The 17,888-nt window shown below is 34.2% G+C and overlaps 1 protein-coding gene across 7 annotated transcripts in view; it reads left to right on the forward strand.

Moving 5' to 3' along the window:
• Nol4 (nucleolar protein 4) overlaps positions 1-15,252 on the forward strand; it is a 306,404-nt gene extending 291,152 nt beyond the window's left edge. For all 7 annotated transcript variants that reach the window (XM_071602644.1, XM_071602645.1, XM_027935708.2 and 4 more), the window contains one exon: positions 15,059-15,252. In XM_071602644.1, coding sequence (XP_071458745.1) covers positions 15,059-15,252 — 194 coding nt within the window. The remainder of the gene's footprint in view (positions 1-15,058) is intronic.
• The last annotated feature ends 2,636 nt before the right edge of the window (positions 15,253-17,888 follow it).

Genomic DNA, 17,888 nt, shown 5'->3' on the forward strand with positions numbered 1-17,888 from the left:
TGTTTATAAAATATCAAAGTATTTTATCTAAATATTTTTCTTCCAGTATCCAACCTGTTGAACTATTTTTAATAAGCCCACTTCTCCCCGTGTATTTCTTGGATAATTTGACTTAATTAGGATATTGTTCCTACTCTAAATTGTACTCATTTGTAACCTTACTTTGTTTTCTCTTTCTTTCAATTATGATTTTATCTAAATCTTCACTATCTAATAGCCAATAGCCATGTGTAGCTATTGAAATTGAAATGAATTCATAATTAATGAAATTCAAAATTCAGTTCCTCCATTTGATGGGACTTATTTCTGGTGTTCAGTAGCCAAAGTTGGTGAGCAGCTGCTGTATTGAGCAGCACAGAGGGCCATTTCCATCACCACAGAAATTTCTATTAGAAGTTGCTCATTCACACTATTATATTGGCTTCTGGGTGGTTTTGTTAGGGAAGAAACCCTTTCTACACTTATTCCACCAGGTTCCTTGCATTCAATTATGTATGTATCATTCACTTCTCAATGAAATAAATGCAGTCAATGGACAACCTTATAGAAAATTAAATGGTGATTCCTAAATAGTAATGCTTTTTATTCTAACTACCTGGCTTTTAAATAGCTTTCAATAATTTGGGGGTTCTAAAAAGTATTGATTCTTATGCAAATTATAATAATTACCCAAAACCTCTTCAGCATAGGCTGGAATTACTTTAAAATTAGAAACAAAATAAACTTGTAAAAGAATTTAATTGTGACAGAATTCAAAATGATGGTGGGATGGTTAGGAAAAGCAACCAAACCCCAAGGTATTTGAAATGTGACCCCATCTTTGACAATAAGTTCATTCTGTTTCCAGCTTTTCCACATAAAACATAATAATCATAATCTAGAATTCAATTGAGATTATGAATTATTTTTACAAGTACGTATTGAGATACATAGAGATTCAGAGAGATTATTCGTAAGTTTTAATGATTGAAAATGATGTTAGTCATTTGCTGGAAAATGATATGGATTATCTGCAAAATCAATTGAAGCATCTTTCAGTTTATCACTGAGCCTTCTTATCTTTTACTGAGTGTCTGCAGGTCAGAGGACCTCAGAGAAAGACTGAGAAAAGGGAGGTGAGGGACCCTGTGTTCCCCCTGGACTGCCCAACACATGTAATTGGTTTTACAGTTCAATATTGATCAGGCTCTCCTCACAGCAGTTTCCCCAAAGCCTGTACAGTAAAATGGATCTTTATGTACTCTTAAGATTCTCTTGAGAATTCTATGCTGTGCCTACTCACTGAAGGGAAGGAATGAAAAGACGACCCTATTAGTGTTCTGGTATCTCCCTTGTTGAGCTTGCTGGTAAACTGTTTGGGGACTCTTTAGGTGACATGAGCTCATTATGGTTGGCATGGGTTGTTTTCTTTCCACAATCTCCTTTGAACTTTGAAACCTCCTCTGGGAATGTATTTGAACAAACCCATTAGATTTCACTGGTCTCACCAGCCCTCTGCCACTCAGGAGGGAGCTGTGCTGGGGAGCTCAGCATGTTCTGCTTTTCTATGAAGTCAGAAATATTATTTTCTATATGTAAATTGAATTAGCCATTGTCTACAGTCCCCTTTCCAGGGCTTAGGTGCTGATGAACCGTCCAGAAAAAGGCACCAGGCTGCTCATATACCCCCAGTAGAGATCTTGTCTGCTTGAAGCATTCCAACAAGGTAGTAACACCAGATGGGCTTTATTGTAACTCTCATGTTAAAACTCAAATTTCCAACATAGTTATGATTACAATGCTAATATTCCCTTTTGTGATTTCAAGGTACAAGGTAATTTTAAATGACATGTAGCTCTTGACTGACATACAAATGCTTTTCCTGAAAGCCTTCCTCTCATCTAGGTACAACTAGAAATAGATGCATTTGGATGAGTCCACACAGGGCAAGATTGGCCTCCTGTGTTGCTCCATGATCCATTCACTCAAATTCAGAATTACCAAATGATTACAGAAGTAAACGTGTGTGGATGAACAATCTCACCAATACAACAAATTATTTCTGGTCATGAAAACTTATCATAATATAATCCTTTTAGTGATTTGATTTAATATGAAAGTATAATTTATACTACTATGAATTTAAGGATTTTTTTTTCTGGTGTCTGTTTTTGGCGATATATTTCTGGCGATATATCTCTTTGTTGTCCTTTAAGACAATATTAAAGGGGTAATTCTGTTTTCTAAAACCTTGTTCCTGAAAACATATTCATGAGCACAGTTCCTCCAAAATTGTGAGGAAGCTTATCTTATGTGTATTTTCATTGTGCTCCTTCAAAACAGACATTTTAAAATAAATTCTTCTGAATCCTCCTTCTCTGAGAAACATTCTTTTCCCACCATTCTGTCCAACTATGATCTCTTCCCATTTCTTCCATTTCTTGTAAAATGTTAATTTGCTTTCTAAGTCACTTAATAACGAAGGTGAGAAATTGCGAGAAGCCAGGCACAGTGGCACACTCCTGTAATCCCAGTGTCTCAGGAGGTTGAGGCAGAAGGATTACAAGTTCAAAACCAGCCTCAGCAACTTAGCAAGGCCCTTAGCTACCTAGTGAGACCCTGTCTCAAAAAAAAAAAAAAAAAAAAAAAAAAAAAAATATATATATATATATATATATATATATTAAAAAGAAAAGACTTGAGATGTGGTTCAGTGATTAAGTACCTCTAAATTCAATCCCTGGTACAAAAAAAAAAAAAAAGAAAGAAAAAAAAGGAAGAAAGAAAGAAAGAAATTGGGAGAAGAGCATTAACCTTAATGGAAATCCATCGACCCTGTTTTTCTTCACATGCAAGAAAATATCTTTGTCTAAGTTCATAAAAGTAATTGTGCTTAACTTTTAAATCTCTTTGATGTTTGATGAAGCCGTATAAATGTTTGATAAAAAAAAATCAGTGAGAGAAGACAGGCATTATATACTCTTATCTCCAAATAGTCCTTCTTAACTTTTTGTTTCTTAAATCTTTATTTTGCTTCCAAGGTATATTGACAAATGGGATAAAAGGAGAAACGTTTTCAGCATAAAAACTACACATTTCAGGAGTCCTGGTTTCCTTTACAATTTTGGATGATTGTAAATTGAGTGTGGGTATTCTTTTTAAGCATGCGGACATCCATGCTTGCTAACCTTCAGTTCAGTTTAACTGCTCTATCTGATGATAGCCTGTTCTTTGCTAGCCTTCTATCATGAACTTCATGTTTGTTTCCCTCTTTGTAACCTTAAAGTATTAGACTTGGAGAGCGCAAGTAGCAGAATCTACCTACCCTGTTTTCAAAACCCTGCTGCCAAGGCAACCAATGTTAAAATGACCTTGGCTATATACTATTTAAACATCTTCTTAAAATATGAGTCGATTAAAATTCAGTGAGTTTCTTTTGGCAAAAAAAGGAAAACAAGACAACCTCTAAGAATTTTGAAGATAAATGAATCAAACTTAAGATTTTATGGGTACTTTGTCCTATAAAGAGATAACATAAATATGAACACATTTCTGGGACCTTATAATTGTGTCATAGAATGCAATGTGATTTCATAATTGTCGTCTATTCATAGTGAACTTTGACAAGTGATTCTAAACACTTGAATAAAAGCAATATGTCCTAGGCATAAGTCATTGATAGTGATGGGAATATTGGAAAACCACTAAAAGAAGAAAGTTCTTCAATTTTGTGTTTTGAAACAGTCAGTGAGACAAATGTACAATCGTTTCCACAGCTTGAAGAATTTTTATAAAAATATTTTCCAACATGATGACCACACTGAGAATCAGTGTTGACTTTTTATAGTATTGTTGTAGTGTTATATGATAATATTATGGTTATAAATTATAATTTAATGAATCACTAGTAATCTTAATTCCAGAAGGGTAAATCCTTTGCTAATAACTGTGTATCCTACCTCATAAGCCATCCATGTTTCTGTTATGATTATAGCTTATCCAACTTTTTAAATCACTGTGGAATAACCTATGAAACCTAATCACCGAGGGATAAATGTGTGTGCTCAATATCCAGGAATTTAAAACAATTCATTGAGCATATAAATTAAATGCAACTCTTTTTCCGTCTTTATTATGTAACTAGCATCTACCTTATAGTGCACGTGATTATATATATAATTGTCTCAAAACATTGACAGTAACTTGGAATGCCTGTCCTTTGGGATACAGGGAGAAATTATCTGAATAATATATCTGAGTGTGATGGTTAATTTTTTGGTTAACCCTCTGGATATATCTCTGAGGGTATTCCTGGATGAAATCACTATTTGCTTTAATAGACTGAGTAAAGCAGATTTCCTTCCCCGATGTGGGTGGACCGCCTCTAACTAATTGAAGACCTAAACAGAACAAAATAGTCCAGTAAGAGGGAATTTCTTCCTGAGATTGCTTGAGCATCATCAGTCTTCTCCAGTTTCCAGACCCAAACTGAAATATCAGTTCTTCCTGGAGCTTGAGACTGAAGCTTTTGCAACTGAAAATTACACTGCCAGCTCTCCTGGATCTCAGGTTTTGGACTCAGATTAGAACTAAATCATTAACCTTGCTGGGTCTCCAGCTTGTTGATTACAGATCTCGACATCTCAGCCTGCTACAATGCATGAGCTAATGCCTTATTATACAATATCTTATTTATACATCTATATCTATATGATTTTGTTTCTCTAGAGGTCCCTCATTAATATAATGTCACGCCATCCAGAACTCATCTTCTTACTTGAATATAAATCCCTGAATTCTTTATTATTGCTTCAAAGTTAAAGCAAGGATAGGATTCCAGCTAAGAATATGACCTCACATTTGTTGGATCATTTAATATTAATAATTCTATTTCACTGCTCTTGCTCCAACAAGCTGACAAATAGACAAGGAAAACAATGTTATTTGTAGTTGTGAATCTCGAGGAGTGTAAATGGTTTGCCCAAATTCCCCTGGATAGGAAGCTTCTGCATTAGAACTCTCTCTCCCCAGGCTTTCCCTTTGCTGATCTGCAACTGTTCATGTGAATATTAAGTGAGATTTCATTGTTTGGAGGTGAACCCTGTGTTCAAATCCAAATTCCTTAGTAGGTTTTTGGTGTTTCCTTATCTGTGCTCGAATACAGATAGAGATTCCATTTTATTTCTATTCTTTAAGTGTCTTCAACATTTCTGGGAAGGAATGGAATAAATACATAGAGATATGTTTTACAACTGATATTTACAAATTGTGGTTTATTGATCGTTGCTCCCTTAAAAATAATACAAAACAAAGGTGTAAAGGAATAAAACAAGTACCTAGTCTTTCCTGAGGTCATCTGGAGGTTTTCATCATCTTATGCATCATACTCACTTCACTTCATGCTAATCCTTGGAAGTCCCTGGAATGTTAAGACTGTGGTCAGTCTTAACTGGACCTCATGGGCTCTGTGAAAAATAATCAGTAGACACTTTGGACTTTTTTCTGGTTTTATAGATTGCTTAATCTTACTTAAGAATATGTGTATGTAAATAAATACATGAGCACATAAATAATGTAATGGATCATTATGACCTCATGCAGTATGTTTGATTCAACTGAAGTTAAAAAGTGACCCTTTCTCTCTCTCTCTAGGCAATTATTTGTGTCTTTTCCCACAAATCATAAATTGGCTGGAAATAAAAGCATGTGAAGAGTCTTTTCCTCACAAATTGCTAACAGTGCTGGGAAAGTGATTCACACTTCAGGTTATTCTATGGCTTATCACAATGATTACTCAGGTTTCTCCAAAATACTAAATTGGACACTTAGGTGGACAGGTCAGGTACTAAATAAACCAGATGGTTAACAGAGCAGAGTACCACGGATTAGCAAATATAAATGAGGAAAGATTAGGGAGGCCAGTATGACAAATAACTACTTCTCTTTAAATTGACTGTAGAAAGACTGAGATAAGAACAAAAATGTGAGATGCTCAAGTGTAATTATTCTCTTTGGGCTGTTTCTTTCTTAAAAGCAAGGTTAATTCATATTAAAAAACACAAATGAATGAATAATGCATAAAATCAGGAAGATATGGGTGAGAAATTAAATCCTTTATTTATTGAAATTTGTTTCTTTTAAAAATTTAGAATTTTTTTGAAGCAGATCCAGGAGATTTGAGTTTTGAATTATTTAAGGCAACTAAATCTATTCCAGGATAATCACAATATTTTTTAATCTGTAGGAAAGTGATATTTACAGTCTTCCACTAAAATTAAACTTTAAAGTAAGCCATCTAAATTATCTTCAGATCAGCCCGGGAATATATTATGATGGAAATCTAATTTAACCTGCAGATGCTGTTTACATTTGATTCTTTGTTTTTCTAGAAAGGTGACTTACAGTTTGATGGGCCAGAGAATTCTGCCCTTTTCTTCCATGCATAGTGCCTTGAATATCTAGTTGGCCTGATGATGACAGATGTCTTGATTTTTGTGCTTTTTTAAGTCCATGGAATATGTATCTTAGTAACTTGTTACATATTTTATAGGAAAAAAGCCTATTTTTGGTAACCTGTTGTTGATTTATCCACATTTTTTAAATAGAGAAGGGTAAGTTTGATGATGTAGAAAGAAATTAAGTGCTTGGAAGTATGGTCCCTGAAGGCTTACAGTTAGACCCAAACAAATGAATTGAAAGTGACTTCAAGATTACCTGACTGCAGAGGAGACATAGATTTCCCACTGAAGTATAGCTTCTGACATTTTTTTTCTGTTTTCTTTTTTCAAAATTTGTTCTAATTAGTTGTACATGACAGCAGAATGCATGTTGACACGTCATACACAAATGGAGGATAATTTCTCATTCCTCTGGCTATACATGGTAGAGTCACACCACTAGTGTAGTCATACCTGTATACAGGGTAATAATGTCCATCTCATTCCACCATCCTTCCCACCCTCACACACCCACCCCTCCCTCTGCACAATCCAAAGTCCCTTCATTCTTCTCTACACCTCTTGTCATTATGGATCAAGATCTGCTTATCAGAGAAAATATTCGGCCTTTGGTTTTTTGGGTTTGGCTTATTTTGCTTAGCATGATATTCTCCAGCTCAATCCATTTACCTGCAAATGCCATAATTTCATTCTTCTGTAGGTCTGAGTAATATTCCATTTTTGTGTATATATACCTCATTTCCTTGATCCATTCATCTGTTGAAGGGCACCTAGGTTAGTTCCATAGTTTAGCGATTGTGAATTGTGCTGCTGTAAACATTGATGTGGCTGCATCCCACTATAGTATGCTGATTTTCAGTCCCTTTTTTATAAACCTAGGAGTGGGGTAGCTGGGTCAAATGGTGGTTCTGTTCCCAGTTTTCTGAGGAATCTCCATACTGCTTTCCTGAGTGATTGCACCAATTTGCAGTCCCACCAGCAATATATGAGTGACATTTTATCTTAATCCAAGGGAAAGTTCACTGGAGATGGAGTGATCTCAGGTCTTACATTGAGAGATGTACATAATAATCTTGCAGAAGTATTGAGAAGAAAATGTGTATGTGTGTGTGTGGTATTAATAAATCAACAATTGGCTTTAATACAAAAGCTTTGGAATGCTAAAGGTTCATGATCTAAAAATGAAGGAAATAGATCATCAGAAAGTAATGATGTTCTAGATACAGTGTGTCCCAATATATGATTCAAAATTAAGAAAGTTAACAAAATTACAAGGACAAAAGGACATATTCACAATCATAATCAAAGAGTTTTAAAACACTTCTTTTAGAAACCAGTGGACAGGGGCTGGAGTTGTGGCTCAGTGGTAGAGCACTTGCCTAGCATGTGTGAGGCACTGGGTTGGATCCTCAGCACCACATGAAAATAAATAAATAATAAAGATATTGTGTTAATCTACAACTAAAAAAACTATTAAAAAAGAAATAAACCAATGGACAGAGAATAAAAACATCAGGATTGGAAAGAATAATCTAAATTTAATAATACATATTTTTTCAGATATTGGGTACTTAAGCAAATGAAAACAACCAAAGAATTATTAACATACTGATGGCAATGTATTCCCAAATGTTTATAATTAATGAAGATTGAAACACTACATATTAAATTTATGAAATGGAACTAAATTAGTATTTTGGTACATACCTATAAAAATAGAAAATTGAAAAGCTAATAATTTTTATACAAGTTTTTCCTTTTAATTGCTATGCAATTACTGTACATATTTGTGGGGTACCATGTGGTATTTTAATACAATGTGTCATAATCAAATCAAGGTAATTAGTGTTGTCATTTCCTATCATCTCTTTATGTTTGAGATAATCATTTAACTCAAATTAAAAACAAAAGAGAGAAAATGCTAAGAAGATAAAAGAAAATAAGTAGAAAAATTAATTAAATAGAAAACAAAGATGTAATAGAAAAGACGAACAAAATCAAAAGCAAAATTTAAGCCTATGAAAGGCTTTATAAATATCTTAAAGATCAATTAAGAAAGAGGAACATTTTTTCATATATTTGTTGATTGAATGTATATCTTCTGAGAAGTGTCTGTTCAGCTCCTTAGCCCATTTATTGCTTGGGTTTTTTTTTTGTTTTTGTTTTTGTTTTTTTTTGAGTTCTTTATATATCCTGGAGATTAGTGCTCTGTCTGACATGCGTGTGGCAAAAATTTGATCCCAGAATGCAGGCTCTCTCTTCACCTCATTGATCATTTCTTTTGCTGAGAAGAAGCTTTTTAGTTTGAGTCCATCCTATTTATTAATTTTGATTTTATTTCTTGAGCATTAGGAGTCTTATTTAGGAATTCGGGGTCTAATCCGACTTGATGAAGAATTGGGTCTACCTTTTCCTCTATTAGGCATAGAGTGTCTAGTCTAGGGTCCTTGATCCACTTTGAATTGAGTTTTGTGCATGGTCAGAATGGCAGTTATTAAGAATACAATCAACAATAAATGTTGGCTAGGATATGGGGAGAAAGGCACACTCATACATTGCTGGTTGGACAGCAAATTAGTGCAGCCAATCTGTGAAGCACTATGGAGGTTCCTTAGAAAACTTGGAATGGAACCACCATTTGACCCAGCTATCCCACTCCTTGGTCTATACTCAAAGCACTTAAAATCAGCAAACTACAGGGACACAGCCACTTCAATGTTCATAGCAGCTCAATTCACAATAGCTAAATTATGGAAGCAACCTAGATGCCCTTCAATAGATGAATGGATAAAGAAACTGTGTATATATACACAATGGAATGTTACTCAGCATTAAAAGAGAATAAAATTATGGTATTTGCAGGTAAATATATGTTTTGGAGAATATCATGCTAAATGAAGTAAGCCAATCCCAAAAACCAAAGGTCGAATGTTCTCTCTTATAAATGGAAGCTGACCCATAATGGGGGGGCATAGGAAATACAGAGGAACTTTGATGCGACAAAATTGAGGGAGGTGGGGGGAGGGAGCATGGGGCAGGAAAGATGGTGGAATAAGATGGACATCATTACCCTAGGTACATGTATGACTGCACATATGGTGTGATGCTACATTGTGTACAACCAGAGAAATAAAAAGTTGTGCTGCAATTGTGTACAATGAATCAAAATGCATTCTGCTGTCATATATACCTAACCAAAATTAATTAATTTAAAAAGAAAGAGGAAGCATAAAATAAGGGTGAAAACAGAAAGATTAAAATTTATAACAAAATATTAATACATTGATGTCCGTATACGTGAAATATATTGTCATACTAGTGTATACTTGACCCTTATTTATTCAAAAAGCAACCAATATTCCAAATTAACCTATAGCCATTAAATAAATTCAGTATTACAAAAATCTATTACAAATATCAAACTCTGATGATTTTACAAATGAGTTTGACCAAAACTACAAGGACTAGATAATTTTAATTTTAGACAAACATATCCAAAAGGGAAGTTAACAGGAAGAAAACACCCTATTCCATTTCATAATGCTACTATAATCCTGCATTCAGGAAGAATATTATGGTTCAATCATACTTGTGACTCTAAATGCAACTTATTCCCATGTTGAATCTAGTAATGTATATTCAGCTTAGGATTTCAGATATGACCCTTAACAAATATTCAGTTATCAGGTGAAGGGAATTAACAGATATGGGGTATCACATGGAATTGAGGCATTCTGGTAGATGCCCTACCAGCTAAGTTAGCCAGAATATTGAAGTTTTATAGTTGTGCTTTTTTTTTACCTTTGCCAGAAAGGCATTAAATTATCTTCAATAACTACTCCTCTTAAACATCTGATCACAAAAATAACCTCCAGCCAAAGTAAGTCTCCAACTCGCTCATTTGTCAACCAACCAAGGAAGTGACTTCATTTACTGGTAGTAAGTTTAGTAAGTTGTGCTTCATTATGACAGCTAAAGAAATGTATCCAGAAAAAAAAAAAAAAAAAAAAAAAAAAACTCGTCTAAGACAGTTAGCATTATGGCATAAATAGTGCCATAGGTTGTAGGAATTGAGATGCTGGAAATTATCAATGTTCAATTAAAAAAGCAAAGCAAATGATTTCAAGTAGGTTTTCCTTGCCTCTTGAGGAGTAAAAATTTTACTTTGGTGTTTATTCAGGAGATCAATGTGTTAAGGGTGACAGAAAAATTAGCCTTCACGGGTAGTATTCATGGAGCAACTATAGCTGAGAATATTTTCAATGTTGAGAAAGAACTAATGCAGTACAATATAAAGTAGAATCTGCAAAATGTGGGCTGGGATTGTGGCTCAGCGGTTGAACGCTCGCCTAGCACAAGCAGGACCCAGATTCAATTCCCAGCACCACATAAAAATAAAGGCATTGTGTTGTGTCCATCTACAAAAAAGATTCTCTCTCTCTCTCTCTCTCTCTCTCTCTCTCTCTCTCTTTAAAAAAAAAGAATCTTCAATATGTGTTATTTGGACAGATTTTACAAAGTTTGCTAACACATAATACACCTATTATATTATGCTTATAATATAATATATTATATATATATGTATATTATGTTATACTTATTCACTGAGATATCAGCAGGAGCATTGTGGAAAACATTTGGTTCTTTCAAGTGTTGTTGAAACAGTGTGTCACCTATAAATGTCATTCATTCTCATCAATTTAATCATCTTCAGTTCTGAGAAATGTTGCCGGAAATAGGCTATATGTCCTGACTTGTTCTACCACACAGCAGTTTGGTGGCTTGATGATAAAATTTTATTGCAAAGTTTTTCAGATCAGAGCTAAGATTGAAACTCTTTTTTTTTTTTTAGTTTTATTGATTTTATTTTTTTTAATACATGACAGCGGAATGCATTACAATTCTTATTACACATATAGAGTACAGTTTTTCATATCTTTGTATATAGAGTATGTTCATGACAATTCATGCCTTTATACATGTACCTTTGGGGTTTTTTTGCATTACAATTCTTATTTCACATATATACCACAATTTGTCATATCTGTTTATATATAATGTTTTACACCCAATTTGAGTCTTCATACATGTACTTTGGATAATGATGTACATCACATTGCACCATCCTTGCTAATCCCCTACCCGCTCCCTTTCCCTCCCATCCCTCTTTTCTATCCAGAATTCATCTAATCCTCCCATGCTCCTCCTCCCTACCCCACTATGAGTCAGCCTCCTTATATCAGAGAAAACATTCGCCATTTGTTTTTTTGGGATTGGCTAACTTCACTTAGCATTATCTTCTTTAATGCCATCCATTTACCTGCAAATGCCATGATTTTATTCTCTTTTAATGCTGAGTAAAATGCCATTGTGTATATATGCCACATTTTTTTTATCCATTCATCCACTGAAGGGCCTCTAGGTTGGTTCCACAGTTTAGCTATTGTGAATTGTGCTGTTATAAACATTGATGTGGCTATGTCCCTGTAGTATGCTGTTTTTAAGTCCTTTGGGTATAGTCCGAGGAGAAGGACAGCTGGGTCAAAATGGTGGTTCCATTCCCAGATTTCCAAAATTGAAACTTTTTTAAACAAGGAGAACTGTCCTCCAGTACCATTATTAAGCATTGAATGGCTTTGAAATGAGTTTTAGCTGAAGAACTGGCAAGGTTACTTGATGAATCCAATCTAAAGTTACAAGGCAAAACAGTGCTTATATGGCAATCTTATCCTGCCATTTTGATGTTGACCAATATTGTTTGAATTTTGATGTTGACCAATATTGTTTGAATCACAAGTAATGGCAAAATGTATTATAAATTCCCTGTACTATAATAAATGAAAACAAAAACTTAGATCTCCATTCCCATATGAATTTGCAGTGGATATATTTACTGAGTACATACTACAGACCTAGCAGTGTTTTCAGACATAAACACTAAGTGAATCCCCATATTTCAAACTCCTTTTCACTGTTCATTGAAGAGCTTTCAGTTTAACCTTTAATTGGAAGTAATTAATCTGCAAAGCATTAATCTGCTAAAAGGCAATTATCAAGAGAAGAATCTATTAGAATCCTACAAATGCCTTCCAGGTGATGAATATGCTCAATTAAAATCATATGCTTAAAAAAGACATTACTTTGGTTAAAATTTAGGACTTACATAAATTATCAAGTTTTATTAGTGTTTGTATTAAATTTGATATTAAAATCATTTTCTCTTGAAGCATCTTTTATGTCCTGATCTTTGGTCATTGTTTTGTTAACCTGTCCAGCTTTTCCATAGCCACACTTCTTAGTGACCTTACCCTCAAAATTCTTTTTCTGGACTTCATTAAATTCAGCACCTTCATAAAATTTGTATTTTTAGTTTATAATTGATGCCCCCTAATTATATCATATTGTTGCTTTAATTCAAGTACGGCATTAATTCAGTCAGGCAGGAATGTAATCTAGTGACAATCAAGGAAGACTGGTTGAGTGGTTACAAGTTAAATTATTTTTGCATTTGTAAATATTTTTATTTTATTTTTTGCTTCTTTCTGCAGCTTGTAGCATTGAAGATTTAAATAATAGACATTTAGTAAAAATGATTCTTTATAGATTGGATTTAAACACTCAATTCTGACCCTGCAGATGCAAAAGAAATCAAGATAATAAACTCGATTTTCTTCCAGAGAACATAGATATTTCTAAGCAGTGTAGAATTTGCCTGTGCTAACACACATTTGGAAGTAAGTCAAAGATATGTCTTGGTTTGAAAGTTCAGAATTTTGAAACGAAAGTGGGGGAAGTAACCTCTAAACTACAGTGTTAGAATAAAATGAGTCCCTCTCATCTCAGAAAGAACTGGAGCCATGGCCTCACACTTTTCTCAATTTTATTTCAGTATGTCAATCCACAAATTGGCATATTAGCAAACTGCACACAATGTTACACCTTCTAATGAAATAATGATTATCAGAAACCTAACATTAGTCATCTGCAGAGCTGAAAGGAAAATTCTTGCAATTTCCTTTCATAAAGATTTATACTAGTACAGGGATTCTTGAAAGTGAAGAATAAAATAAAATTTAAAGTGGGTTCATCCAGAGACCAGAACCCCTTGTATGTCATGATGCTTTTTTCCCCAATCTACTCAGAACTTTTCAAATAACTAGACACTATCCATGATTTGCTTGGACACAGGCTTGGTAATTCTCTCTTAAAATTGTGACATCTCCCCACCTCTGAGCATGTCATGTCGATACCATGATTTAGTGAATAGCAGAACAAATGGAAGCTAACTCCAGCTAGAGAAATCAAAGCTTCAAAAGGCCACTAAATTTCCTTCAGAGGTCAGAGTTCTGGTGTGCTAGGGTTGTCTCTGTCTAATTAAATTCCAAGTGAAGCTATTTCCTTCTCATGGGACATCTGCCTCTTTCAGGGTAGAAGGTAGGAGGAGGTTGATTCTTGACCTGCTTCTATCATGCCTCAAGAAGAACCAGGAGACAATAGGATATCCTTGTTTAAGTAAATTAAAAAAAAAAAAAAACATTATGTGCAAAGTTACACATATTATGAAAAATGTGTTAAAACATTTTCAAATTGTAGATTCATTACAGATTAGGAGCTTGTCTTTTGTTATGTGCCTAGTAATATTTTCTTCAAGGATTTTAAATTTGACACTTACTACAAACTTTGATAATTATAGCAAATGCTTAATGAATTGTAAGAACTATAAAAGTGAACATTCATAGGTATAACCTAGTCTTAATAACCCCCAAATAGTTGAAATATCTTCTCAACACCAATGTCTGAATGAAAGACTGTTAAATAACTCTATTATATTTTTTTTCAGTTAAAATATACGAAATGTTGTCTAAAATCAGAGCTACCAGCTTGGGTTCAATTACATAAGGAAAAAATGTGTTTGTGCAAACATAGGAGCCATATTAACAATGCATAAAGCAGTATTCCAAATGTCTTGTTTCTCTGTAGTATTGTTGACATTCACCATTTACTTCCTGTACCTCAAAAGCAAATCTCAATATAATATGTTCATATTTCTTAATCATTCTGGTGGAAAAGAACATCAGCCTGAAGTGAAGAAATATCCATCTCTCTTTTGCCATTTAAAAATTTATCCAACTCTAAACACATCACCCAAGCCCCTCAGTCTTCAGTTCCCTTCTTTCTGAGTGTGTTACTCAAGTCGTTAGCATCACGGTGTAAGAGTTTTCAGAATTCTAGATTAGTAGAATTTAAGATAGGTAATGAATGCAGCCAATAAAAAAAGTTTATAATTCTCATCATTCTCTGCTAGTAGAGAGAAGCTTTTGCAACATGTGGAAGTTAGACTTAAAATTGAATTTTCCAAAGAGCACATGTTCAATGTGCTTCTCTCTCTGTAACAAGAGGTGATTACCAGAGGCTACACAAGGCACCTAAATCCTCAGCCACTCATATCGTATTATACTGATCTTTAGTCTTTCTGAGAGTAGTTGTATTTGATTAAAGATAGCACTAGTTTCTCATGAAAGGATGCATGAATTAATTTGACAGTAATTTGCTGAGTGTTCACATCGACGGTACTAGAACAAATACGGTTTGTGTCTAATTTTGTGCATATTTTTTCCTAGGACCCACCGATCTCAGCATGAAGAGGCAGCTGGCAACTAGCTCGGGCTCCTCCAGCAGCTCCGGCTCCAGACCTCAGTTGAGTCCAACAGAAATCAATGCCGTGAGACAGCTTGTCGCAGGGTATCGAGAATCAGCTGCATTTTTATTGCGTTCTGCAGATGAACTGGAAAATCTCATTTTACAACAGAACTGAGTCAAATGCTGACCAGATTCACTGAGTTCTAAATTTGCAGTTTCCACTAATGACATTTTGATTTCCCAGCAGAGATACTTCTGGTCTTACTGCACAATCTTTTAAGAGAAATACTTCCATTATGCCACATTGTCCTTGATCCATAAAGTGATGTGTTAAGGTGCTTCAAAGGAACTTTGGCCTCTGAAGCACTTGAGATACTTAAATTTGTTCAGCCTATTGCTTTTTGTTTTAATGTGTCAGCATAAGTATCATGGGCAAAAAAAAAAAAAAAAAGAAAAGAAAAGAAAAAAAAGGCTGCGTATTCTTAATTCAAGGATAACTCAGAAGAAACTTGTGGTATAAAAAAAAAATAGTTCAAGATCCAACTGATATATTAGTGGAATTTGCTACTGACTCATTGGACTGAAAGCAGAAGTATCTGGCAAAAAAAAAAAAAGCCAAATTTCTTGTTGCTACAGGATATAACAACAATGAAAAGGATCTTGTATTTTAAAAGAAAAAAAATATGTAATTTTTATAAAAAGAAAACTTGTTTTTCATTCAAAAATGGTCATTTTTACTTTGGTAACTTTTTCATAGGTCCTAAAAGAAAACTGTTTTGAAAAAATTACTGTAAGTACCTTTTCCATATCCCTTTGCCTTCTCCTCTTTCCAAATTCTTTCTACAGAAATAACACTCGATGCTGGAAAACCCCTTGCCTACGTTCTTTAAATCGTCACATCAGGAACTACTTCTATGAGAAGCCTGCATTTCTGCACTTACGCTGATTTCAAAAAAAAAAAAAAAAAAAAAGCCGCTCCACATTGCAGCTTTACCATACCAGTTTTCATCACGGGATTTTTTAATATTAAAAAAGACGTGCTGAAAAAAATCACACCTTGGTTTCCTTAGAGCTGCTCACTCCTGATTGCCGCTGCTGTCTTACAAGCACCCCTCTAGCAGCAATTGGATGTAGATGACTGAATGTTGAGGTTGCAAGTGACAATCTGAAAATTTGCACTCGTGTGTAGGTTTTCTTTTCATTTTTCTCTATCAGAAATAGTTTCCCAAAAAGACTGTTATGTCTGCTGATATGATTTGTATACTTTACAGTTTTAGCTAAAATAAAGAACTCTCAGCAGATGCAGCTGCCAATTACAATGAACTGTTCCCTTGGGGCTCCCGTACCTTGCCCTTCTTTCTTCTTTTCTAGCATTGGAGACACATGAGTGGTGTTTTCTTTGTGCACTTGAAGCAAGCCTATTTTAAAACTATTTAGAGAGAAATACTTTAGTTTACGCTTCTTGTATGATTATTTTTTTTCTGTTGTTTCGCTTCGGTTGGATTACAAATTCTTTGTGCATTCCTGAATTTGCCTTATTTCATGTAAATTTTGTGTCATTCGGTTTTTGACAATGAGTTGAAGGCATCAGTGATATTTCTTACCTACTTGTTACATATGGTTTCTCAAGTAATGACTGTGATTGTGACCAAGTAATGTGCACCTTTTCTTGTAACTGTGGACATTGCTATGCTTTTTTTCTTCTAGTGTTTCTAGAATTACTGTTCCTTACAGTTACGTAAACAAACAAACAAACAAAAAAAAAACTTTTGTGATACTGTTGGTGAATATAATGTGAAAATCTTATTGAAATATGAGTATTTTGGAAATACATAGATGCACAACATCTTTTAAGGTGTGAATTTAGAGTTTGCTTATTTAAATGAAAATTTAAAAATTGAGGGCTGGTATAATTTTCTCTGTTTTGTTTGGTTTAATAAACAGATTTCTGTGTTAAAACGATGATTGTGAAACCTTACAAACTTTCTAAAAGACCACAATGCTTAATTTCTGGCAGTTTGCTTTTAACGTCTGAAATGATATTGACAAAATTAGACACTCCAAATTATTTCCCAAAGATATCCAGCGGTTAATATTCAATCCATAAAGAGTTTATTCTGAGAAAGGGTAAAAGGAATCAGCATCCAGGGGTACTTCATTTGATAATTCAAACCTATTTTTAAAATATATTCATTGTCTTTTATTTCTCATTTCTTCAGGAGTAACCTGGTTCTTCTAATCCTTCCTGATTTAGGGGAAAGCATGTGCTATTCTTAAAAGTGGCTATCTATATTTGGGGTTTCGTTGTAATAATACCTGAAGGCCTTGACATGATTTCCAGTTCACAAATTCACATTCAGGCTTGGGTTTAGTATACACATCAAAAATTCTTAATAACAATAATGAAGTGAATGGAGAAGAGCAGCAAGGTGCTCTTATTTTTGTATCATTTTAAATCTTCTATTATAACTTTCTCATCTACTCACCAGGACTGAATTCCTCAATGTCTTCTGCTATTGGTAATCCAAAAGAATTAAGGGCACTGAAAAAATCCCATCATTTCCTGGGGGAAAGCACAGAGGTCAAAATGAAGTACCATTTTGTTTTATTTTTCTTTATGACTTGTACCTGAGAAAGCAGCCTGATCTCATTGGACACGCTGTAGCGGTGGAATAGAGAGATCACATCTCTTTATAAAGCACATCGGAGATTGCTCTTCTCATTCAAATGAAGTGTTGAGAAATTGTCAGCCATCCAGACATCAAATTGAAGTCTCTGTCCCTTCTGCTAGTTAGTTTTCCATACAACACT

This window comes from Marmota flaviventris, chromosome 16, assembly GCF_047511675.1.
Source record: "Marmota flaviventris isolate mMarFla1 chromosome 16, mMarFla1.hap1, whole genome shotgun sequence".
Classification (NCBI taxonomy): Eukaryota; Metazoa; Chordata; class Mammalia; order Rodentia; family Sciuridae; genus Marmota; species Marmota flaviventris.